General features: G+C 30.1%; 4 protein-coding genes across 10 annotated transcripts; all 4 read right to left on the bottom strand.

Moving 5' to 3' along the window:
• Nucleotides 1–2,580: 2,580 nt before the first annotated feature.
• BAM7 (beta-amylase 7) lies at nt 2,581–8,946 on the bottom strand. Of its 6 annotated transcripts, XR_016514816.1 has the most exons (12): nt 8,547–8,915; nt 7,632–8,222; nt 6,949–7,227; nt 6,275–6,352; nt 5,889–6,092; nt 5,607–5,801; nt 5,257–5,421; nt 5,026–5,113; nt 4,853–4,952; nt 3,776–3,994; nt 3,357–3,576; nt 2,581–2,910 (listed from the first exon to the last, which is right to left on the bottom strand). XR_016514816.1 is itself a non-coding variant. In XM_068629314.2 (11 exons), the coding sequence occupies exons 2-11, from the start codon at nt 8,082–8,084 to the stop codon at nt 2,882–2,884; spliced, it is 2,103 nt and encodes a 700-aa protein (XP_068485415.1). In that variant the 5' UTR covers nt 8,085–8,222; nt 8,547–8,946; the 3' UTR covers nt 2,581–2,881. The 6 variants fall into 6 exon arrangements, 4 of the variants coding, with proteins under 4 accessions (XP_068485415.1, XP_068485416.1, XP_068485418.1 ...); XR_016514817.1 differs by lacking the exon at nt 6,949–7,227; XM_068629314.2 differs by having other exon boundaries at nt 4,853–5,113; nt 8,547–8,946.
• A 3,254-nt stretch (nt 8,947–12,200) lies between these two features.
• On the bottom strand, nt 12,201–17,044 carry LOC137826884 (uncharacterized). 2 transcript variants are annotated; one of them, XM_068633042.2, is made up of 5 exons: nt 16,923–17,044; nt 16,697–16,812; nt 13,082–13,159; nt 12,769–12,848; nt 12,201–12,674 (listed from the first exon to the last, which is right to left on the bottom strand). In XM_068633042.2, the coding sequence occupies exons 3-5, from the start codon at nt 13,151–13,153 to the stop codon at nt 12,413–12,415; spliced, it is 414 nt and encodes a 137-aa protein (XP_068489143.1). In that variant the 5' UTR covers nt 13,154–13,159; nt 16,697–16,812; nt 16,923–17,044; the 3' UTR covers nt 12,201–12,412. The 2 variants fall into 2 exon arrangements, with proteins under 2 accessions (XP_068489143.1, XP_068489144.1); XM_068633043.2 differs by having other exon boundaries at nt 16,918–17,027.
• A 2,749-nt stretch (nt 17,045–19,793) lies between these two features.
• LOC137823601 (uncharacterized) lies at nt 19,794–20,204 on the bottom strand. The gene has a single exon (XM_068628806.1). The coding sequence runs from the start codon at nt 20,202–20,204 to the stop codon at nt 19,794–19,796; it is 411 nt and encodes a 136-aa protein (XP_068484907.1).
• Nucleotides 20,205–24,628: 4,424 nt separating this feature from the next.
• LOC137823599 (uncharacterized) lies at nt 24,629–25,027 on the bottom strand. The gene has a single exon (XM_068628802.1). It carries the CDS (start codon nt 25,025–25,027, stop codon nt 24,629–24,631), a length of 399 nt encoding a protein of 132 aa, XP_068484903.1.
• Between the last annotated feature and the right edge of the window lie 1,270 nt (nt 25,028–26,297).

Here is a 26,297-nt window from a genome sequence, read left to right as displayed (position 1 = left end):
ATATTATAGTAAAACCAAATTACCAAACATAAAGAATAAAATTGTAGCAAAATAGGTACAGAAAATAATTATAAAAATAATCTACTTATTATTAATTATTATAATTATACAGTAATTTTTTTTAATATTTCATTACTACAAATTAACTAAGATAAGAGTAAGAAGCGTAAAAGAGATTAAATAAATATATACAAAAAGCAATTAAAAACATTTTTAACTATTCATTACAACTAGTCATTGTGTTGTTTCCTATAAATAACGAAAACTAAAAGTTAATTACCTAAAATAAGAGTGGAAAAGATAAAATAGATAAAACAAATACATGAAAAAAACACTTAAGAAATCAAATTTCATTATTAATAATTACATATATATATATATATATTAATTGCATTTTGATATACACCATTTTGAAGTTCATAACTATTCTTCAAAGTATGCAATAATAAAGAAAAAAATAGTAAAAATAAATGACTAAATACACTACTAATTTATATTCTTCTATTCATCAAGGTATTATATTTCTTTTATTTTTTATCCTTCACATAAATCTATAATCACACCTCAAGTACAAAAAATAAAGTACATATATATTATTTAAATAAATATACAAAACTAAAACCAATATAAATATTAAATTTTAAATAAGATAACATATATAATAAAAATTGGACACACAAATGTTAATGACCATGTGTTTATTCTAATTTATATGTATCTTCTTCACTTGTATATAAAGGATTCCTTTTATTTTGTTGTACATATTTTACTTCTCATTATAAAATTTAATCAAGGTATTTATTTGTTTATATTTTGCAGCCAAAAATTGATTCTTTTTACGCTCTTTATAATTTTATTTATCCCTTTATCTTAAATTTAAATCTCTCAAATAACATTTCAAATTTCAATAATGTTACATAAAAATAAATACATTATATAAATATATATATATATATATATATTAAAATTAATACACATATTAAACATATATTTAATTTTGCTATTGAGGTTGATTTTCTGATATCTCTAACATAACCTTGCTTTCAGTCCTATTTTCGATTAAGCGAAAACAACACCAAATTTTCACTCAAGCAAGCTCATTTTTACCCAAGCTAAAATATTCTCGTTCAAATTAAAAAAGAAATATTTTTTTTTCTTGTTATCTCCTCCATGAATTGAAATTGTATATGAATGTTTATTTTAAATGTGAAATGAATATTAAGTTGTATGCTTAATTGATTTTGTGCATATCGAATACTGACACTTGAAGAACACGTATCGGTGAAGTGTCCAATTAAAAAAAAATTGTTGGATTTCTAACAATTCTAGCTAGGTTCTAACACAATTTTAAAAAAAAAAAATACATTAATTTTCTAAAAAATCAAACTTTTGTATAAAAATTTATTATGATTATAAAAATAAAGAACTAATCTTTTTGAACCATGCATAAAGAACATCTTTCTGCTAAAAAAATGAAACAAACTTGTGCTAAGAAATTTTTATTATCAATTTATATAATTCATAATTATATAATATATAGATATGTGTTATCTGTCTTACATTTTAGAATATCTCCGTGTTCGTGTCTATGCTACATAGGTGGTGACTCATAAGAATTGTATGAATTTGTTGTCATGTGTCATTTTATATATGTGAACTATAAAATGTGTACTAAGTATTAATGTCTATGTTGTAAAAGATATCTCTTTGCTTCACTACTGATGATCTAAGTCACACGTAGACTAAGATATCAGAGGATGAGAAACCCTTTTTTAAGGGTGGATATAATGAGAGAAAGTGCTCACTTTTATTGAATAATAGATGGCTATTATATAGCCTTTACAAACTAACCTAAACAATATCATAACTACCCACTAGTAACAGTAACAAAATTACTCATGACTAATCAAATCCTAAAACTGAATTAAATCCCATAATAATAAGTATTTATTGTTGACTGAATGGTAAAAACTTAATGTATCTAAATATTGTATATTAGATAAGATGTTAGTCATTAGTAAGGTATACTTAATACAAGTATTTTGAAAAGCCAAACTTGATATTTTGTTGGTTGAATATCTTTGAATATGAATCAGCGTGTGGTCTACATGTTGGTGTACATTGGTAAATGAAGGAGATTGTTGTGAGTTCTTGATTAAAATGTTTTCTTTTATATAATTTTCTTATGCTTAAAAGTTATTTCAATATTCGTATGCTTAAAAATGACATTGTCAAAGTTAAAACTAAGCAAGGTACCTACTATGCTGATGCTTTTTAATAAAAATTATTAGATGTTTCATACAATTATGTTTCAAAAGTACAATCAAGCCTTATCACAATTTGAGATGTAATATCCCTTGTAACAGATAAATTTAATGAATAAATTATACTAGACATCATATAAATTATATGAAATTGATGTAATTATAATATATAAACTAATTCTAGTAACCAACAAAAAATGTCAAACAAATTATTTACAGCTCCTTACATGACATAGTTCAGTTACAATCTGTCAATTGCACAAATTACTTATCCAACTGTAAAACTCTAAAAGTAAAAAAGCTGCATGGAACTGACTTAAGCAATTCATCATATCATCATTTATATGAGTATGCTAAAGTTGCAAGTTCAATAGTTGTACAGACAATTGTACATTGGCTAATAAGGTCAAATGAGTGGAGTGAATAAATTATACATCTCTTATGTGAGTTGTTTGATCCCAAAAGAAGGGGGGAAAACAAAAGCTCATTCTAATAAAATTACATGACTAACGAATATGTGCCGCAGCAAATAACAATCCTAATTGTCCTATTCTGTAGCAGAATACCCCAACCATTTTGTCGGGGGAATTATAAATACAAATCCTATTTTTCATGGGTTATACCTGAAGATCAAGAACAGCTTCCCCTGCAATGAGAAACGATGCAGTCATCAACCCTAATATAATCAAATGTCTCAAAAGATAGCAACAACTTTAGCAGAGACTAAAAGTTTCCGTATTCTGATAACTGATATCAACCCTTCATTCGTATAAAATTACTTGTTAAACGATTACAATCAGATTATAGGCTCATGCTAGGTGGATCAAAGAACACTGTCAATGGAAGCAAATAATGACATCCAGAGTTCAATACAAAATTAGTAGTTGCTGAACTATAACTATGAAATAAATTTGGTCTTCTGGTTCTGCGGATTACCTTACCTACACTAGGAAGTAGAAAGTTTCCAAATCACACATGAGCTTTCATCCAAAAAGGTCATATAAAGGGACAACTTTCTTTCCTCAATATATATATTTCCATAAATCAAGAAGAGGGTAAACATACATTTGAAATTTTTCATTATCATCTTACCATGCATCCTTTTGACAAATCGTTCGAACTCTATGAAGTTTTGTCGTTCCATAAGAACTGGACTAAGCCTCAGGTAAGTAAAGGATGAAAAGTGCCTTCCATCTGGATCATTCATGGGCTTGGCATGATCCAAAACCTTGTTATAGCTAACCCTGTTTAGGCAAGGAAACCCATTTTGACTGGTAACTGGTAGGTCAACATCCCATCCGGCATTCAACACCTGCAATACACCATCAGCCAATCAGGGGTGCCCTTTACATTCATCGGTTTTAATTTTGAAACAATATTTAGTGAAAATCATTCGTTCTATATTAGACCAACAAACATAAATTATTCTAACAAATTCTTTCCAATGAAATTGCTTATACAGGACACGAACCAGATAACAATATAAAGTTTGGCAAGGATTAGACACTTACTTGCCAGACTAATCCCTCAGGATCTGCAAATGTCTCTGGAAAGCCCTCGTGTTGGTTTAATGTGTGCAACTCAACACAAGGAATGTTTAAGCTAACTCCGTTTATCTTTAACATTGTCAAAATTGCAGCATAGCCATCACGATTGCATGGGTTATAGTACCCAGCAGTTAATTCAGCAGCATGACTTGCAGTCTTGTACCACCAGTAAATACCTGATAACTGTATAGAACTTCAAATATATCAGACTGTACATGACCAAAAGACATACGTGCTCAAATAACTAAAAATATATACCAACAAATGTATAACACCTAGTCAAATAGAATAAACTTTAAAATAGCATTTTGGAACAGTTTTATTTTCTACTTAATTTTTGGGGCTTGGTGCCGAAAATACTATTCTTTTTGGTAGTGGATAAAAGTATATTACAAATGGATATCAGTCAAAAAAAGAACACTCCCCTGATCAGTAGTGGACAAGTAAACCTGAAGAACTCTAAGTCAATTTGTTTTACATTAAGGGAAAGTAATTTTCAGGAACAAATCCACATCATGAGTATTAGGGACTATTTTTTTTTACCAAGTTTTCTTTTTCCAGATTATTTTCTTGAAATGGATTAGGCCACAACACGTGTAGCATTAATTTTATAAAAATGATTCTTTTCCCTTATAACTTGTTATGGGAGGTGCAGACAAGGTCGTTGATCTTTTTTGTGGATGAAAATTTATTACTTAGCAATATCATTGATCAGTCTACCAAAGATGATCCCTTCCTCTGTGCTAAACATCGCATATTGAAGAACCCATCCCACATACTAAATAAATTTAATATAGTGTTGGTTCTGAGAAAAGTTTTCTCAAGAAAGCAATATTTTTCACTGAAAACAAGTTCACAAAAGTGACAATTAAAATCATTGAAAATTAACACCACGTATATAAGATAAGGGCTGATCAATTATTCAATTCCTTGTGTACTAAGACAAAATCATTAGTTTCGGACACACAAAAAATCAAAGAAGCTTTTTTCAAGATTAAGAGTACAAAATTTTCTTCAAACAAAATTTCTTTATTAACTTACCTTTGCAGTAACACAAGATCCCTCAAAAGCTAATTTTGCCAGAGAAAGTACCCGGTTTCCATGATCAACTAAAACCTGAGAGTACCAGCTAAGAAAAAACCTGCCATAGAAGCCATCATAATCACCCCCATCACAAAAGAAACCTGTTTCATGTGGCTGAGAATTATAGGTACCAGCATTATCTGGTCCTCTAGCCCAAATAGCGTGCCCTCTTGCTTCTGCTGCTTTCCTAAGACTTTTCAACATATACTGATCGTAACACTGTATAAAGGATGGGAGGATGTTGAGCAAAGTGGTTAAAAAGAGATCCAAGAAAATAAACATTTGAGCCAAGGAAGCATTTGCGAGGGAAAACAGAATCTTAAAAATTGACAGACACAGATAACTATAATACACTTGATTACCTGGAATTCACCAATACCAGGATATCTCCAACCATGCTTTACAGGACAAGATGGGTATCTTAGCTCTCCACATGGACCCAGTCCAACTTCAACCATGGAGATTAAGCCATCCTCAAAATACTCATCAAACTCTACCCGGAAACTTCTCATGAAATCAAAGTAAACCTACAAAGTGCACCATACTTAATTTTATTAACATACATAAAATGGAAACTAGACCTCCAATCCTAGCCCAAAAAAAGCATCTGATTTATAATTCAAATTGATTTGTTTGGAAGGAAAATGATTTGAAACTAAGAAATTAACAGTCTAACACCGGTATTATTGTCATTGCATAATGTCATCATTACCTCCACAGCAGTACGACCTCTTAAAACTCGTTCCTTGTCTATTCCCCAAGAAAGACATTCAGGGTTGTGTCTTCCCTCTCTATCAGTGAAAAAAATGTCAGGATTGCTCCTACCAATTTCAGCAACCCAATGGGGCAATGGAATACAAACATCATCACCAAAATTCCCTCCACATTCATGAAATGACATAACAACCTGGCCAAGTGTCAAAAGGACATATCACCACCCAAGGCATATCGAATCAGCAAGAGAGCACTTAATGATTAAACTCACGAAACTTACCTGCAGCTTAAGCTTAACTTCTCGCACCATTTGAAAGAGTCTCTTGTAACCATTCCAAGTATACTCTTGTGGAGCATGGGCCTCCACTATTCCCCACCAACAATCTACCATAACACCATCAACATGTACTGATTTCAACACCCTCAGCTGCTTTAGCAGACCATCAGGATCAACAAGCTCACATTTTATATTGATCACCCCTAACTGTCAAATATAGACAGAATATTCCAATATAATGTTAGATTCATATTTAAAATTAAGAAAAATACAGTTTTTTTTCATACACTAAGAATACCCATATATTATGAATAACTACTCACTACAAACATATAATAGAAACAGAACTTCAATAAATTAGTGAAAATAAGAGTAAATTAATAGCTTACCGGCAGCATCACATATACTGGAACATACGGGGAACCAGCCAAATCACGCTCGGGTAATCTGGGGGGCAAGTCAGCAATCTGCAAATGAGAAGAAGGTATTAAACAATGCCAAGATATTTATCTTCCAAAGGCACCATACTGAAACAACTACATGGAAAATAAAAAGAATGAATATGCCCTTTTTGATAATTATTTGACTCGAGGTTCTTTTCAAGTTTTCATGATACTGACTTTTAGTGACAAAAACAATAAGGTTAGCTCTTTGCAAGAACAGAAAATGTAGAAAATAATAGACAAGTCAAGAGTTCTGTGTATGCACTGTACCTCTAGCTTAAACCCTTTCCTCTTAATTCATGCCTACCTTGCACTATCTACCCTTCCCTTGCATATTCTGATTCCTGTATAAACTGAGTTCCCACCATTCCTAGCCAGCTCAGGAAACAATTATGCTCCAGACTTTTACCCATCGCTAGTGTTTGTCTACTCACCTTTATTCTTTTATAACATGTTGTGTTTCTATACATACAGGAACGATGACTGGGTACTAATATAGCAATGAATAATCAAATAGACACCAGTTCATGCTATCTGCCTATTATCCATCACCACAGCAATAGTAAGAAACTTCACTCTAAAATAAATTAATATGTTGGTCAAATGCCTTCACTAAATACCTGCTTCTCATCAGCATTATCCATTGAACCACCAATCAGAGGACGGTTGTCTCTTTGTGCTTCTCCATCCCCCACAATAGATGTTTGAGATCGGGAAGTTGAGGATAGATTATAAGGAGATGGTGTTGGCATAAAAACACCTTTCGATGCACTATACTCTAAAGGGCTCCTATGGCCAGAAGCAACTCCCCTAAGAGAAGGGGATGGAGTTTGTTGTGAAGCCACATGGGAAGATGATGAAGTTACAATGGTAGAATTACCACCAGCTGGCTTTTGACCCTGTAAGGTTGAGAAGAAAAGGTTCCAATGTGGGAGTTTTTCTGAGATTTGTCAGAACTGAAATTTGCAGATGCACAACAATAATAAGACATTTAAAAATATACAATATTTTAACTTGACTAAGCCAAGAATTAAACTACACAAGTACCATGTATCTATGTACACACTGCAGACAAACAAAATATCTTTTTTCAGCAATAGAGCCCTCCAAAACAAATGTTGTTGCTAAGATTCTCAAAGTGAAACAACGGGGTTAACAAAAAAACATAATGATCAAGCCATAGTCCTCCCACTCATGGAGAGACCACATATGATGCCTACAGATGCAGACCAAAAGTCACAAAATTCAACTAAAGATTTAGTTTCAGAAACAGAAAAGTTTAACTTATGTCTTGCAAGATTACCTGAGATCTTGAGGGAAAAGTAGTACCATCTGGAAGAACCACCCATCCAGCCTCCCTAGCTAGAGCAGCAATGACATCATTTATGTCAGCCCTAACTCTTAGATTGTAGTTTCCATGCCTGCGAAGCCCAGCCAAGATCCTTGCAGTGATGGCCCTCCGGCGCCTCTCTCTTAGCTTTGTTCTCTCTTTCTCTTCTACCGGCCTAGATCTTCGAGTACCTCCACCGGGGGTGCCTACTTGTTCATGAAACTGCTGGTGCTGCGGAAACCTGTTGTCACCAGTGGCAGTTCCCATCTCATTCCCACCATCAATCCCCACCATCCCTGAAGCATTTCCCTGCTCGCCTCCATTTTCCTCGTAATCATCATCTTCTTCATCCTCATCTTTCACATCCATTCCCATTTCTTCATCATCCTCACTCGTTCCCACAAGCCTCTGCATATCAGTTGCCATAATCCCAAGTCTGAATCCTCTACTGTTCAACTTAATTAAAAACTATCATACTGATTCTGTTGATTGCCAGCGCCATAAAAATTTATGAACAGGTTCCATTTCAAATCAAAAAACCCATGTCATCAGGAATTCCACAAACTGCACAAAACAATAAATAGTCATGTCATTTTCCTAATAATTTAAAACTAGAGTCACTAAAATTTTCTCTTCCCCTAAAGCATTTTAAGCTACTTTTTTTTGTTCTCACAGCTATACCATGCACTATCAGACACTAAATGTAAAACCACTCACGACAAAGATTCGAAGCTTGATTCATCATGGTGTGAAGAACTAGCTCTTTCTTCTAGATAGAACTCGCACATTTTTAATATCTTAACAGCACATATTTTCTCATCCCGAGCTATAACAGAGGAGAAGAAATCCACATATGCGAGTTAATCCAACACTTTATCATACAGTTACCTTCCAAATTGAAATCAAAACAAATTGTCCAGTAGATCCGTCTTCTCCACACCGAAATCTTCAGAACTCCGTCTGGCACCGCAATTCCCGGCGACCGGCACGGAGGTCCGGCGAGATCGACGGAAAAGGGGAGGATTCCGCCTGGAAAGAGTTCAGAGGCGAGGGAACTGCGGTGGCTGCAAGTGTCCGGCAGCGGGAAAGGGAAGAGGTCCGGCCGGCTAGGGATGAGCGAGCGTGCGAGCGAGTGAAGCATGCGAGGATCGAGAAGCGTCTCACGAGGTTGGGTTTTCGCTCGTGTCGTGTGTGCGTGTGCGGAACCAGCGTGTTTGCGAATTTGACACGATTGATGCGTGTCAACTTTAAGTGGATAAAAAACAAAATTAGTATGAGTGGGTTACACATGCAATGCATGATTTTAGTTTCTTATTAATGGGAGGGTTTTTTTTCTTTTTTAAACCAAGTGGTTATATCACATTTATGCTGTGATACTAATTTTTTTCATTTTTATTTTATCAATTATATTAAATTATATTTATAGTCTATATATATTATTTATGTATTTTAGTTTAAAAATACAAAATTATTTAGAAAAGATAAAAAGGATAGTTTTTAAATATAAATATTAAAAGGTAACGTTTGTTTTGCTATATCAACCGTGTTAATAATTAAATTTGATAGTAATGAGCAATACTTAAATCATAAATTATATTACATAAATTTATTAATTTTTAAAATAGATTTTAAACTTATTTCTAATTTAAAACCAGTTTTTTTAAAAAAAATTATTGTTGAATTTAGACACCATTTCCATTGGAAAACATATAAAAGGTAGTAATATTCTGATACCAACCCAAAAAACTCCAATTTGATAACTCAATAATAATATTTTAATTATATTTATTTTACTTTTAACTTAAAATTCTAATACATATTATTACATTATTAAAATGGGTTGTTGGTGTTTTTTTTAGTATCAAACTATTATTTAACATAACATATATGAAAAAATATTTTCCAAGTATTTGCCTGTTTTGCTTAGTAGACCATTGTTCTATACCATAAAATATGTCATAATCTTATACTTTTGTATATCCTTTAAATTGTTTAAGTGTGAGTTTTATATTATTTGAAATTTTTAGGACATATAATATTAACCTAAGTAATTTCAGTAAATCCCTTTAAAGTAGAGATAGTGTTTATGATAAGAAGTTTATGCACGGATAAGAATTGTTTAAATTTTAAAAGTGATTTATGATAAAAATTACTTTATTAAATATCAACAATGTTCACTTTAACTTTGAAGCCACACTAAAAAAATTGGCTTTTATTTTTTAAAACTTAAATTATAGTAACTATGACATATCTTTTAAGTTATAAAAGAACTTTTTCGGTAACTAAAAAATAATTTGATAGATAAAATACATAAAACTTTTAAGGTAGTTTATAAATGTTAAAAAAATTATTATACATGGAAATTTGTTTTGGATGATAGCTAATTATAATATTTTTTACAGTGTCTGTATATATATACAATGGTCAGGTTAATTTAAATATAGAATAAGAATTTTTCTAAACTAAATAATTTCTAAAACAGTTACTTAAGTAGATAGGATAGAAGATATTTATTAAAATAAAAAATAAAATTTATTTTTAAAATAAACTAATTAAATAAATATTAAAAATAGAAATAGAAATATTTTTATTTTTATTTTATTAACCAAACATTTATTTTAAAAGAATTGCTTAATTGTTTATTTTATCCCTCAACAATATCTATTCCACAAATTTTATCATTAAACTTTTTTTAATACAATTAATTGTGGAAGTGTAGAAATTAAACTAATTTTATTAATTCGTCAATTGAAGAGACTAACTAATGTAATAAATGGCAATAAAAAAAGCTAATGTAATAAATAAAAAAATTATAAAAATTACAAATTGATCACATGACATAGACATGTTTTTGTAAAATATCCATCAACAATGATGTTTTGAATAAGATGTTATTATCTTTCCTAGTTGTGCCTCATGTCATTTTAATGGTTTTTGTTTAGACAAATAGTAATTTTGTCATGATGGAGAGATAATCAAATAAAAGAAGGTTCTTCATTTGGTCAAAAGAAAACAATGAAAAGTACAAAAAAATTAAAGATATTTTGGGAGTTTGTGAAAATAAAGAACAATAACCAAAAAATCTCCAAAAACTCAGTGTTTCTCATTATATATTTGTGTTAATTTTGTGGAAGGTGGTCTCACATGTTGGTGAGGTTGTAACATAAGACAATTTTTACCAACTTTTTTTTACTTATTTTGCTTTAAGCATGACTTTCATTTTAGTTATTAATTGTGATTTTCAAAAGGTGGGTTACTAAGAATTTGCAATTGAAGGTTTTAAATAATGATTCCATATATAGTTTTTTTCTAATTTATTGATTTTGAATTAAGGTTTTGTTGTATCTTGGTTATCCACTTTCACTTTATGCAACCATATTTGTGTTGTGTGTGGTTAATTTTATAGACCATTTGAAGTATACAAAACCAAGTTCACAATTAAATGTAACTTTTTTTTCTTTAAAATAATTCAACTCATATATTCCTCATTTGAAATGAAGCATGAAGTGGAAATAAGATGTTGATGAGATGTCATACAATGACACCACAAAAGTTATATTCGTTTTTGTTGAAAATGTAAAAAAAGGCTTTTGTAGTAAATATGTGTTGCTTCATTTTAGTTGATGTTCACACTAATAATTGAGAAACATATTGTTAAGAAAGAAAAAATGCAATAATGTTATGTTAAGGGTGATAGTATGAATGTGACCAATGAGAAAAAATAACTATTTAGAAAGTTGTCAATGAAGAGAGACACTTCATATAGCCTGTGAAAAAACAAAGACAAATGCTTCCTACACCCAATCATTTTTAATCTGCACCCAACATATTTTTTTTAATTTTAGAAACTTTATTCTGAAAATAAAAATTCGGAATTGAAAATAATATATTCCAGAAAAATAAATCCGGAAGTGGTTATTGAGTTTTGGAAATAAAAATCCGGAATCAAAAATTAAAATTCTATTTCGGACAAAAAAATCCAAAATTGAAAATAATACATTCCAAAAAAAAAATCCTGAAAAAAGATTATTGTGTTTTGGAAATGAAAATCCGAAAACAAAAATGAAAAACCCATTCCAGATAAAAAAATCCGTAATATAAAATTTCGTTCCAAAAAAAAAATCCAAAACACATATTTTGGAATTTTATTTTAAGGACATTTTCGTCTTTTCCGTGGAATCTGGTGCAGGAAGCAATTGCCAAACAAATAATCAAGACCAAGATAGTGCATATATGGAGTAGAGATATTGTATAAGCTTCTAATGAGAATATTAGAAACGATGATAAAGATAAGGATTTTGTTGAAGTAGAAGTACAGAAAAAATACAATGTCAATATCATATATGAATATATAGAGAGAAACTAGCTAAACATAAATTTATGTATCATCCTTTAAAAAGACTGTTTGTAGAGAAAACGTTCATTAACAAATGTGTCAATAATTAGCTAAGTCACTATAGCTTTGTATATATGCTAATATTTTCCCATTTACTATAGTGGTCATCATACTTAGAGAGATCTGCACCAAGTAAAAACATTGTGGACAAAATAAACTGGGCATACACTAATCTGTGTCCCCAGACAAAATACACCAATTCTTCATTAAAATTAGTATCAATTACACGTAAAAGTATATGTGCTCAAATGTTAAAATGTCAATCAAGAAAAATATATATTAAACCAAAATTCCAAAAGGCAAATGCAAAATGTGATACTTTACAGCCTTGGAGCAAAAAAGAAGTGATCAGTAAATGTCACTTCTGCTTCTTATTTGGCAATATAGACGAGGGCAAAGGCAGTTTTGGCTTCCTCTTAGCAAACGCATTAGTTCTGCTATCTAACTCCTCGCTCTCTTCATCGTCATCTAAATTATCTCTCGCAGTTGTGGCAGATTCCTTAGCAATATTTGCTGCTTTTCTTTTTTCACCACTCAATTTGGCATACAAATTCTTTTCCACAGGGTCATCGGAAGGTACAAATTTTGATTGGCGTTGAACTCTTGCACCTAGACCAAGCCTATAAAGTTATGATAGTATAACATCAGCAATATCTATCATGACAAACAAACAAACAAGTGCATCATAACACAAGCGATAGATTTGCTACTGACCCGGAAGGTCTACGCTCTAAATCCGCATCTGTTCTATGATCATCTGCATCTTTGCTCATATTATTTACCCATAACTCGGCCTGTCAATCAGAATGGTTGACGTTTAAGTACATGTACAAGTAGTAAATTAACTATATTTTGATATAAGAAGTTCCAATCTTTAAGCAAGCTACTTTACTAACTAGTCACACACGTTTAATAAAATGTTGCTGTTAGTGTAAGGTAATCATCTGCGTGAATGAATATTAATACTCCATGAAACGATTTGACGACCACAAATTACATATGGCAAGAGGGATAACAAATTGCTTACCAATTTCAATGCTTTGTCCAACTTAAAAATTTGGGGAACGCCACTTTTCTTGGATGTTTCTGTGACACTCATTGCAACCTGAAAAATTGAAAAGAACGAATTAATAAACACTCATACTACTATATTTTAAATATTTGAAAACATGATATTTAAAAAAAATAAAATTGCTTACATATATATGATATATGATATATGATATATGATATATGATATATGATATATGATATATAATATGTAATATATAATAGTGTAATCTATAATATATTATATATAATATGTAATCTATAATCTATAATAAGTAATATATAATTTATAATATGTAATATGTAATCTATAATCTATAATCTATAATATGTAATATATAATATATAATAGATAGATAATAATATGTAATATCTAATATATAATATATAATAGATAATAATATCTAATATCTAATATATTATATATGATATGTAATATATCATATATATAATATTTTATATATATATATATATATATATTTTACTCTCACATGTAGGAGGTTTTCAGGATTTGAAGTTGTGAACTACGTATCACAAGACACTCATGCACGGAGAAAAGGCTTATTTTAAACAATTTTTAAAAAGTAAAAGCTATTTCATAATTTTAGTTTGGATGAAATATTTGACACAGCCACTTAACGGTTACTATCATGAAGTTTTCTTTATTCATTAGTAATAAAATCTAACTAAACATACTTCTAGTGCTTTAGCTTCACAAAAATATCACTGCAGAAACATTCTGCAAGTTGTAAAATGACACATTAAGAATATCTATCTCAAGATTATAGAGTGATGTACTTGCATAGAGGCAAGATTAGACATGGTAGAGAGAAATTGAGGGATGGACAAAGAGCACAAAGAAGAACAGAGGGCCGAAGTGTGTGAAAAGGAACTCAGAATCACATCACAAACTGCAAGAAGCCAAAATGAAAGATCAAAGATCTCTTGTAAAACTTGATGCATATATCTGAGAATGGAATTAATGGGAGAAGTTCTTCTCCAGACAGATCAGTAAACGAAATACCCAAAAATAAGGTTGAAGATGAAGAATAACTAGACCAAAGGGAAGACCAGCCTCAATAAACCATAGTTTGGTGAGGAGGATGCTTTCAGATGGGCAACAGAGTAGAGAGGCACTTCAACCTCAAGGGAGTCTGGGTTAGGGAAAGCCTTCAGCTGGTTTCCACAGTGGAGGTCATTCACTACTACTCAATGTTGATAAAATTTAAGTGGGTGGTGATTATGAGGTTTCACCCTTGATGGTGTGAAACCAATATGAAATCTAGTTGGGAACAAACTACTTTTATTAAGAAAATCAAAGAACAGTTTGAATAGCTTGTGGGTCCATCCATTGAGGTGTTATGATCAAGAATGTCTCAAAGGAATTTTCTTGAATGGATTGAGGAAGGGAGTGAATTTGAATTAGAGCTGCACCCAACGTTACACACACAAGAGGATCAAGTTCACTCGAGGACATGAAATGCAGTACCAAGTTGTTGACTCACAAAAATATTCAACATGTCTTTAGTGAAGCTGCACCCTCATCTTCCTCTGATCTCACACAGCCAGGCTCACTATAGTCCAGTCTTCCCAAACTCCTCCAGCTCAAATGAGCCCCCTCCATGTCCTTCCTTTGGCTGACACGAGTTTCTTCATTGAATCATTTATGTGATCAAGGTTTCAACAACTATAACAGTGTGACCTGCAGAGGATTCTTTCTGATTATACTCCATCTTCTCATGGCTACCTCACTGGCTGTACCCATCCCCACAACCAAAGGGCAATAGTCCCATCTGGAATCACTCTCTCACTTATAACCACCATTCATCTGAGGATCAACATGGATCCATATAAATTGTATGACTTCTCAACAACATCAATTCATATCCCATTTTAACACTTCAATGAGAATCTTACTCAAAACCTAAGCTGCATAAGTACCTACGTGCTTCATATGCAACTTCAACGAAATTTGTGCCTATTAGGTTAACTGAGAGAGAGTATCATGTAACTTACTCAAGTGAAGGCGTCTGCCAACTGGGTTTTTTCTCAAATAATATTAAAACTTTCTTGCAATATGGTCCACGCTCTAAATGAACAACATCTTCACAAACACCACCTTAGGCACCGCCTAGTATGAAGTGCAACACATTTTTAAAAATGGAAATCACACTTATATTATCAAACGCTAATGCTTACAAACTTGTGGCCAACAGAATTGTGGTCCCTCAAACAGCGTGTAATTACGAGATCAAGCACTGAAGCTGAATATCGCAGCTTAGCTTAATCTTTGCGGAAATTCTTTGGATTTTAGCTCTTTTGAAATAATTATCTATTTCTTTCTCCACTCCTATCATGCTTTGTGACAATCAAAGTGTTGTTGCTATAGCACACAACCCTGTTTTTAACACTAGAACGAAGCATATAGAGACTGATATTTTTGTCTTCGTGATCCAGTGTTATCCAAACAACTTAAAGTTTATCTTATTCCTAGCTCGGATCAGTGGGTGGGTGTTCTTACCACCAAGCCTCTTTCTTCTAATCGTTTTGAACTTCTTAGGCACAAACTTAATGTGCAGAATTTAGTCTATAAAAATCCATCACCTTGAGTATGAGGGGTATTAGAGATGTACATGTAAAACATTCAGTTATTCAACTGGATGTTAGTTTTTCAGTTTTCTGTTAAGCTTTCTATTATGTTTGTGTAACCTCTTTAGAGCCTATATATGCTCAGCCTGTGTATTATTTCTAATTAAGTGAAATAATATTCAGTTCTCCTTTTGTTAAGTTTTTCTCTTTTTTTTTCTTCATATCAAAATTCTGATAAAGCTATATTGTTCTTTATTCCTTTCCTGTTTCAATTTTACTTTTAAAAAACATCATTTTGCTTTTATAATTCCAATGAGTGTTTAGATGTTGACTGGTTATAGGGGCTACATACACATTTTCCCTGGGTTTGATGTGCACCATGTGGAAACTCAACCAATAAAAATCACAATAATTTAACCGAAACAGGACAACAAAATTTATGGTAAGCAGTGCTAGAGAGGTATTCTAGAGTTTTCAAGGGCCTAGCATTCGAAATTGTTGCATGGACTGAAGATGTTCTTTGTATAGATAAATCAATGAGTAATCGGGAGGTTTTGAAACTACAGAGATGTTCTTTACAACTGCATCCTAACAATGTTGTCTTCCATCCAACGATCTTTCTGTAAACTACATATTTAGGTTTAAGACTGAAGTGAGTACTTACATAATTACATTCTCAAACCTGTCTCTCGTTTAGTAAATTATATATATATATATATATATAAACGTAATTAGAGTAAGTTTTTCCATAAAGACACCTTATCTCACTAGAGGAGATGGATTGCATAATTGGGCTTGGTTAAAAACCAATTTCTCAAGAACTAATCATCATGAAATTGCTTTTATTAATTTCTTCTAGAGTCTTTAAACCAATTTCTTAACGTTCCCCCACCGCCACACACATTTACAGCAACACAGGAAGCGGAAGACCGTGATGAAGAAGCAATAGAACCATAACAATAGACAATTAGATAAAGTAAAATGTCTCAATGAAACTTCCTACCAGACACAATTAAAGCTCAAGCAAGATCTCTACGTTCAAGAGCAGCAATTTATCTTGCAGACTGTTCTTCCAATAAATGTGAAATCAGCTAGTTTCTTTTTAGTAGCAGCAAACACCTGCATGGCAAGAACAAATCAATATAGAGAAGCAACATTTGGGATGTACAAAGGAAACACATAAGGATTCGCGAGGAAACAAGCAGAGAGCGGCGCAACGCGAACCTAACCTAGAAGAGGACTCGCAGCTCACGGCGGAGTTGCGACTGGCCGTCAGCACAAGGCGGAAGAAGGTTGGGGATTTTTGGAAATAGAAGTTGCTATAGCGATGAAAGTTGGAAGTGGGTACCCAATGAAAAAGATGAAGAAAATGATAAAAGTGTAATTTCACTTGTTTTATGAAAGTGTAGAAAGAAGACATGGAGGTGTAAAAAGAGTGATTTGTTTTTCGTAGTCCCATTGATTTGAGTGATGAAGAAATATTTCAATTAAAGGATTTGTAAAATTCATTCATTTAATTTTTACACTTTTATTGTAAATATATTAAAAGATTAGTAATGAAATTTGTGAGTTAGATAAAGTTGAGTAATAAAACATGAAATTAAACATAAAAGAAATACAAACAAATAAATTCAATATTAACACTAAATATATATTTTTTTACAATAAAATAAAAAATTCATTAAAGAGTTAAGAATGTTTTGAGGTTGTTTTGTAGATGCATAATGTCACTAATTTTTTTGGCAAAAGTCATCAACATCATTTATATTCATTTGTTTCTTATGATTTACTGTCGCCAACAATAGAAGAGTGAGAGATTTGGTTGTTTGCTTCAAGGTGAGAGTGGGTCAGTGAGACCAAATTGAGACAAAAGTCACGTAGACATGACTGGATATTTACATGTGGATTAAGTTTAGATTATGTGGATTAAGTTTTTTTTAAATCAATATTGTAACACTCTAAAAATACATCTAACTATTATAATAAAGGTTCTACATATTTTTATACAAGCTTAGATTTTTTTCAAAACATTCTTAATACATGATTAGGACTTATAGAAATATAAATATTTATAATATAAAGTTCAAAAGAACATTCTAAAGCTTTATGAGACCTCCAACACCTATATGATTATCTGCTCGTGTACATATAGTACAGTCATCGCGAATCCAACAGAAATAATCAAGGTAAGTTCAATACAACCCAAGTCGTGCATCACATATGTCACGGTGTGCATGAACTCCCTCACCAACTTCTCACCACCTGATATCTTAGATCTTAGTCTATGTGACTTAGATCATTAGTGAAGCTCAAAGATATCTGTTACCACATAAACATCAATACTTAATAAACAAACAAGCATCAGTCCATACATTATTCCAAATGCATGAATTCAATTCCATACCATTTTCATCATACAATATCATTCAAAATGTGATCCATAATATTTAAAATCTTATTTAACATAAAAAAAAATAATACAATACTAAACCTTCAAAATTTAATATTTTTATAAGTTTATATAATATATAAACAAACAACACAATGTATAAACACACAACATCCCTGCAAGAGAAATTGAATATTGGGACCATGTTCCCTTCACATCTAGATCTTCTAGTCTAAGTGTTATTAAAAATTAAATTTAGCTTCTCTTACCTTAATCGTTTGCTTTCCAAGCAACTTCTACAATTTTATTCCCTACGGTCTGGATAAGCTTCAAAATTTATATAGTAGAATAAGTTGAGATGATTAATCTTCTCAACTAACTCCGATGACTAAATTCTAAAGAAAAACAGAGAACAAATGATCTTTAAAGCAAAAATAAACTTACTCTGTTTGAAAATATGATCAAGTAGAAATGTTCTTTAACTTGCCATCTACAACGTGATTCGATCAGATTTTAAAATAGATGAAGATTGAGAGAGAAAATTAAGAGAGAAGGAAAAGATTTAGAGAGATAAGGAAGAAAGAAAAAGAAAGGTGTGTGGGGGTTATGTTGGTTTAAAAAAAAAGTGTTACAAATATCAATTAGATTTATTTATGAACAATGTAACTTAGAGTTAGTTATGATCTTCTAGCTAACATTATGATTACTTTTCGTTTGAGCTTAATAATTTTTTTTTATTGATGTTAATAGTAGTTATTGTTTTATTTATATGAATAAGATTATTTTGCTGTAGATATTGTTATTTAAAAATTTATATAATTAAAGTTTTCCCAACCAGTGTTAAAGAGACTACTTTTTTACGAATGTGATGAAAAAAATTATTGACGTCTCGCATGATTTTTTTAATGATTATAAGGATTATTTTTTTTTATCAACGACACTAATGTTAGTTTTGTAAATAATCTACTGGGATTTTTTTTATGATGTTTGGAAAAAAAATTGACGGACATAAATTAGGATCTTTTTGTTAATGTCAGTCACGGAAAATTTTAAAATTGACAAAAGAAATCGACAAAAAAAATCCCAAGCAATGTGAACCTAACTAACTGTGATATATATAAACATTAATTGAAACACAATATCGATACATGAAAATCTTTTTTAATATTTATTAGAAAAATCATGATGAATTTTAATAAAAAATATAATATTAATTAAGATCGACTAAAACATATCATCAGTTGATCTTTTTAGTTATTGACAACGATTTAAAATTTAAATAACTTTTTTTACATTTTGTTATAATTAAAATATTATTTAAATAAAAAAATAAAATTTGAATGAAGATATAGAAACACATAGTAATAACCTTAGCTAAAGGATTCAAAAAAAAAAATATTGGTATTCACAATAAGAAATGACACTTTTTAATTATAACTTTATTTTGAATTCTTCAATGAAAAAAACTACTTGCATTTTTATGCTGAAATACTAGTTTATATATTTATCTCTCTTTCAATTCATCAGAACCTTTTTTAAGTATAAAACTGTGATGGAATATTAACTTTCAAAACAAATAATACTTCAAATACTCTAAAGAACTTTAAAAACAATGAGGAATTAAGAAGAAATAGATAAGAATGTTAAGGAAACAACAATCACTCAAAAAATAACTTTTTATTGAGATGAAACATGAGAATAATGTATATAACTAATCATCAATCCAGTCATAGCAAACATAATTAGCAGGTTCAGCTTTTCCTATGTACCTACAATATTGCTTTTCTTTGATCTCCCAAATGGCACTTTCACAACCAGCCTGCCTAGTTGTTCTACACAGATCAAGGGAGTGATGAACATTATTCCACCGAAAGAAACACATGAATGGTGAATGTCCTATTGGTGGAGCACCACCATTGTAAGTCCACTCAAATGAACCACCATTCGGGAGAATGTGTTCCTTATTATCAATATGGAAACATAAAACACTCAGCATCAATTTACCACCCAACATGTTTTTTACCCCAACAATGGATCCTTCTGTGGGCATAGCATTGCTTGCAAACCACACAAATGCCATAAGCACCCATGCCATGGAAAAGTTTCTGCTGAATGGAGACATTGTTGCTGCACCTTTCTCAACCTTTTTTCTTTAGAGATTAATCTCTCAAGATAAAGAATTCAAGAATGCATATTTGTGAGAGGTTTTTATACTTATAATATAGTAATGTGGTGTTAATGTAATAGACCTTCCTCATTTTCAGAAAAAATAAAAATGCCAGTTTGAAATTTTTGAAAACAACAAATTCAACCTTTGAAAGTAAAGAAAAAAATTAATGTCATTCATTATATTTGTAGCTCTCCTTCGTTAACTATTTAATAAAAAGAGTAATTTTTTGTGTGTGTTAAGTAAGGACTCATCTTTCACCTTTCACCACAATGAAACGTAAAAAAACTTTAAAAAATAAAATAATATATATATATATATATATATATATATAACACTTAATCTGTATAATATAATAAAGGTTAAATGATCTTCTTATCTGTATTATGATAGGTAACTAATTTTTTTTATTAAACTTTAAATTATTCAAGTGCTTATATATAAAAATATTGGAATAAACTTTTTTATATCATTCATGTAATTGTAGTATAAAAATAATTAAAATAATTTTTTTATATATATAAAATTGATTCAATTTAAATTTCTACTTTCTCAATCTATTTTATCAATTGATTCTATAAATATTTATCCAATACTTTTTGATGGATCCATTTATTTATAAGTTATTCAAATAAGATAATAATAAATTATTAACATTACCAAACACACTTTAATTGTTATAAAAATAAAACAAAATTATGTGATGAAAAATATATCTTTCATATATGATTATTAATAATAATAACATCCAAAATATTTAAAAAAATAATTAAGAAATATTTTCTGTAAACAAAATTGAATTTCGAGACACAAGAGTGTACTATTTAATTTTTTAAAAAAATATTTTTTTCTTCCTTTCTCATCTTTTGACTACCAAAATTATTTTCAACTTTTTCTTCTCTCATCTTTGACTGGCATTAAAAAATTCCTTTCATATTTATTAAGGAGGTGTTTGATAAAAATAAATTCAGATAATTAAGAGTTCTAAACTTGACTAAAGACTAATTTTTATTTAGTTACTTTGCACTGAAAATTAAACTAGTGTTTACCACTAGACAAAAATTTATAATTGATAACATAACAACCAAAGTCCAAAGTTTACTTTAGTCCACTTAACATTCACTATGGAATAATTGATTTCATATCAAACAAAGTTTTCTCAAATCCAAATTTACACACTTTATGTCATTCCACCATACTAACTCATGTTTGAATTATTGTATCGGATTTATCTTTCTCAAGCAATATTTTCCTCCAGAATCCTTTACTTTTATTACAAATCATCATTTTTATTTTATAAGTAAAGCTTCATTAAAATTTTGTACTTCTCGACTGACTCATGCTGGTGGAACAAAAATAATAAAGAACAAAGATAAGTGCAGAAGAATATTGAAAATAGACGAGACAAATAAAGGAAAACAAATTCATAAAAAAAACAATTCATTGGTGTCCTAAAATTATAATAGTCATAATATTTATTTAAATTATAACCGATATCATTACAGAAAAATCATTAAATAAAAACTAATTGTAGATACTAAAATAATTAGTTACTATACTAACTATATTAGAGATTATTTTATAAACTAAAAAATTATTAGTATCTAAATTAGTTTTTATTAATAATAAAAAATTACAAAGTAGTTTCTAAATTGGTATCTAACCATTAGTTACCCAAATTTTTTTTATCAGCAAGAAAAAATAAATAAATATGATCTGCTTCAAGGATGGACCAACCCTTATACGTAACATAGTGAAGGGCATACCACTCAATCTACCTAAGCACACTTCAAAAGAGTGTCAACAACTACCTACCAAACAAACAACCCCAATCAAGCCGTCAAAATAGTAAAACTTGAACACCAACTACTTAAAGCCCCCTCGAACACAAGCACCCCTCAACAACACAAGGAAGACCGCCCAACCGGCCTAAACCAGTCACAAGCTTTTAACCGAAAACATACATATCAGGGGTTCAAGGCACCAATCAGAGAAGGAGAAGCATGCCGAAGGAACTTTAGAAGATACCCAAGTCCAAACCTTTAATCAAGTCGATGAGAAAATTTCAAAATGGTCAACCACTCCACCTTTAAAGATACAATAGTTTTTATGCCTCCAAATCTCACTTACCATCGCAATCCAAATACTTTCCAAGATAAGATTAACCGACGTAAGCGCATCGAATAACTTAAAATGTATAAAATGCAAACCAGGATCAAGATGGTCTACTGAACTCACTCATAACCAAGCGAAACAAAGATTCCACACAAGCCAGGATACTCTGCAGCCAACAAAATGATGACTTGTTGTCTCCTTAGACACCCCCACAAAGACAATAAAGGTTAACAATGATTTAATATTTAAATAACTCTTTTATATTTTTTTATAATTGAAATATTATTTAAATAAAAAATAAAAAATTGTAACCCCGTAAAAAAATAAAGAACAAGGAACCATAACCCCATTCACTCTTTCATCATTTTTCTCTCCCTTCTCTCTCCCCCTCCTTTCTCTTTTCAATTTCTTTCTCTTAACTCTTCTATTTCAATATCTGATCATGCCATGTTGTAGCTGTGGAGTTATGGTACATTTCTACCCGATCAGATTTTCAAATAGAGTAAGTTCATTTTTACCCTAAAGATCTCTTATTCTCTATTTTTCTCTATGATTTAGTCATCAATCTTGATGTGGACAATTGAGAAATGTGTTCATCTCAACTTGTTTTACCATATACTAAAATTTTGTAATATTTGGATAACTTACTATAGGTTCCTAAATTTTGGAGTAATTCTCTAGTTTGAGGTAGAATTTCTATCAGTGGAATTTCAGGTAAGGGAAACTAACTTTAACTTTCAATAGTACCCTAGGCTAGAAGATCTGAATGTGGAGGGGACATGATCCCAAGTTTCAATTTCTTTTGCAGGGATGTTAGTTGATAAAATTGTTTGATTTTATATTGTGTGAACATGTATAAATATTATATTTTGATAGTCTAAAAGTTAAATATTGTTTTTGATGTTGGAAAAGTTCTTGAATGGTATGAATTTTTAAATGTTATGTGATTGAATGATATGTATTATATATGAATGATGAAAATTGTATGAAATTGGTGTCATACATTTGGGATAATGTGTGAGTTATTGTTTGATGGCATTAAGTATGAAAAACATATGTTTAACGGAGATCCTCTAGCTTCATTGATGATCTAAGTCATATAGAATAAAATATCAAGTGGTGAGAAGTTGAGAGAGAATTCATACACATCGGGTCCCACTGTAGACACTCGGTATTGGATGTTTGAACTTACCGTGATCTTTTCTCTTGGATTCACTAGTAATCTTTGGATCAAATGTTAATCTCTGGTAGGGGCATACTTAATGAGTTTTCTAGAAGAAGAAGTGGGATTGAAATGAAATCCAATGATTGTGATTGAAAATAGATGCATGTATGGTTTATATGAATGATGAAATTGATATTGAAATTTTATACGACAACATTTAAATAAATGTTTATAAATGATTACTTTGATTGGTTCTTTTTGCATGAATTAAATATATTATGAAATTTCTTTTCATTAGCTTATCCTTGTTTGTGTTGTGAGCTGCGATGATTGTACCTCATATACCAACCGATGATCATACAGGTGTCGGAGAGTGCGAGGGCTTTAAGATATAGTTTTGAACCTTATATTGTTAATTGTGTTTTTATAAGTCATAAACTTGTAATAGAAATATTTTGAAGAAAAAAAAAACTTGAAGTATGTATAGAAATTGGTAAAATTTGTATTGTAATAGTTAGATGTATTTTCTGAAGTGTTACAAAAATTGATAAATTTTAATTCTGAAGTGTTACAAAAATTGATAAATTTTAATGAAGATATGGAAAAAATAGTAATAACCTTAATTAAAGGATTCAAAATATAAAAAAATATTGGTATTAACAATAAGAATATATTAAGAAACAACATATAAGTGATTTAATGATACTTTTTAATTATAACTTTTTTTTAATCTTCAATGGAAAAAATAACTAATTGCATTTTTATGCTGAAATCCTGGTTAGCATTTGCATAATCATAAATGGAGATATAATCTTTAAATGAATGAGTTTAAACATATATTCTTGATCAATATAGTCTTACATAATTCCGACATTGAGGTTCGTGACTGTTTACATATTTATCTCTCTTTTAATCCACATAACCTTTTTTAAAAATAACTTTTTTAAAAATAAAACTGTGACGGAATACTAATTTTCAAAACGAATAATAATTACGAAAAACTTTGAAAGAAATGAGAAATATGTAAGAATGTTGAGCAAACAAGAATCACTCTAAAGTCATTTTTTATTGAGATGAAACATGATAATAATGTATATAACTAATCATCCCAGTTATAGCAAAAATAATTAATAGGTCCACCTCTGTACCTACAAAATTGCTTTTCTTTGATTTCCCAAATGGCATTTTCACACCCAGTATACTTGCTTGGTGAACACAGATCAAGGGAGTGATGAACATTATTCCACCGAAAGAAACACATGAATGGTGATTGTCCTATTGGTGGAGCACCACCATTGTACTTCCACTCAAATGAACCACCATTCGGGAGAATGTGTTGCTTATCAATATGGGGACACAAAACGTTCAGCATCAATTTACCACCCAACATGTTTTTTACCCCAACAGTGGATCCATTTGTGGGCATAGCATTGTTTGCAAACCACACAAATGCCATAAGCACCCATGCCATGGAAAAGTTTCTACAGAATGGAGACATTGTTGCTGCACCTTTCTCAACCTTTTTTCTTTAGAGATGAATCTCTCAAGATAAAGAATTCCAGAATGCACATTTGTGAGAGGTTTTTTATATTTATAATATAGTAATATGGTGTGGAGGAGTTTCATAGGTTTTTTTTTTGTTCTGCAAAAGAATAAATTTTTTTAATTGATTCTTTTCTAATATTTCGTTGACTTTTGAGATTAAAAAAATATAATAATATGGTGTTAACGTAATAAACCTTCCTCATTTTCAGAAAAAATAAAAATGTCAATCAGAATATTTAATAAAACAACTCATTCAAGTTTTAAAACTAAAGAAAAATATTAATGTCATTCATTCATTGATATTTGTAGCTCTCCTTTGATATTTAAGAGTAACGTTTTTTATTGTGTTAGGTAAGGTCTCATCTTTGATATTGAAAACAACTCATTCAACTTTTAAAACTAAAGAAAAAAATTAATATCATTCATTCATTGATATTTGTACCTCTCCTTTGATATTTAAGAGTAACGTTTTTTATTGTGTTAGGTAAGTCTTTGACCACAATGAAACGGTCACAAAACAAACAAATATATATATATATATATATATTATAACTTTATTAACCAATTTTAAAAATAAAAAATAATTAAATTATAAACTAGAAACTATTTTAAAAACTAAAAAAAAAATATTATTTCTAAATTAATTTTTATTATTATTAAATCATTTTTAAATTATATCTAATTAACATCTAAATTTTCTTTAATTATTAGGTTGTTACATGATACTTATAAATTTACTTTCACACTCTCGAGATATTCAATTTCATATTAAGGATATGATTAAATTTATATATATATATATATATATTAATATAAATTATCAACATTCTTTATCAGTTGAGTAAAAGTGCGTAAGACTTTTTCAAGTAATGAGTTGGCAATGTGAGGATCACAACGGTCCAAGTGTACCACATGTATTGCTTCATGCATCAAAAAATTTAATATGTAATTTTTATTATGTTACATCAACATTAAGAACCTATACTCAATTTTAATTCAATAAAAAAATATATTATATATAGTAAACTTATTATTTTAATGAACAAAATATTTTTTTAATTCTTAAAATTGGGTTAATTAAAGTTGATTATAACATCTTGATAAATATCGTTAAGATGATAAACTCAAAATTTAGTGGCATCTAAGATTATTATCTTAAAATAACTCCTTTAAACAATAATAAAATGTTTTTATTGATTAAAAAATGTTATCATTATTTCATT

The sequence above is a fragment of the Phaseolus vulgaris genome, chromosome 8, assembly GCF_051622355.1.
Source record: "Phaseolus vulgaris cultivar YP4 chromosome 8, ASM5162235v1, whole genome shotgun sequence".
Taxonomy (NCBI): Eukaryota; Viridiplantae; Streptophyta; class Magnoliopsida; order Fabales; family Fabaceae; genus Phaseolus; species Phaseolus vulgaris.
This window is presented reverse-complemented; position numbering and strand designations above follow the sequence as displayed.

Bases quoted from the DNA above. Each gene is read 5' to 3' on its own strand.
- LOC137823599 (XM_068628802.1), bottom strand. From the start codon at position 25,027: ATGTCTCCATTCTGTAGAAACTTTTCCATGGCATGGGTGCTTATGGCA.
- LOC137826884 (XM_068633042.2), bottom strand. From the start codon at position 13,153: ATGAGTGTCACAGAAACATCCAAGAAAAGTGGCGTTCCCCAAATTTTT. The intron at 12,849-13,081 runs GTAAGCAATTTG...TCTGATTGACAG, and splicing joins TGGACAAAGCATTGAAATTG to GCCGAGTTATGGGTAAATAA. The intron at 12,675-12,768 runs GTCAGTAGCAAA...ATAACTTTATAG, and splicing joins TTAGAGCGTAGACCTTCCGG to GCTTGGTCTAGGTGCAAGAG.
- LOC137823601 (XM_068628806.1), bottom strand. From the start codon at position 20,204: ATGTCTCCATTCAGCAGAAACTTTTCCATGGCATGGGTGCTTATGGCA.
- BAM7 (XM_068629314.2), bottom strand. From the start codon at position 8,084: ATGGCAACTGATATGCAGAGGCTTGTGGGAACGAGTGAGGATGATGAA. The intron at 5,802-5,888 runs GTAAGTTTCGTG...ACACTTGGCCAG, and splicing joins AAGTTAAGCTTAAGCTGCAG to GTTGTTATGTCATTTCATGA. The intron at 5,114-5,256 runs GTAATCAAGTGT...TCCTTTATACAG, and splicing joins CTGGTATTGGTGAATTCCAG to TGTTACGATCAGTATATGTT.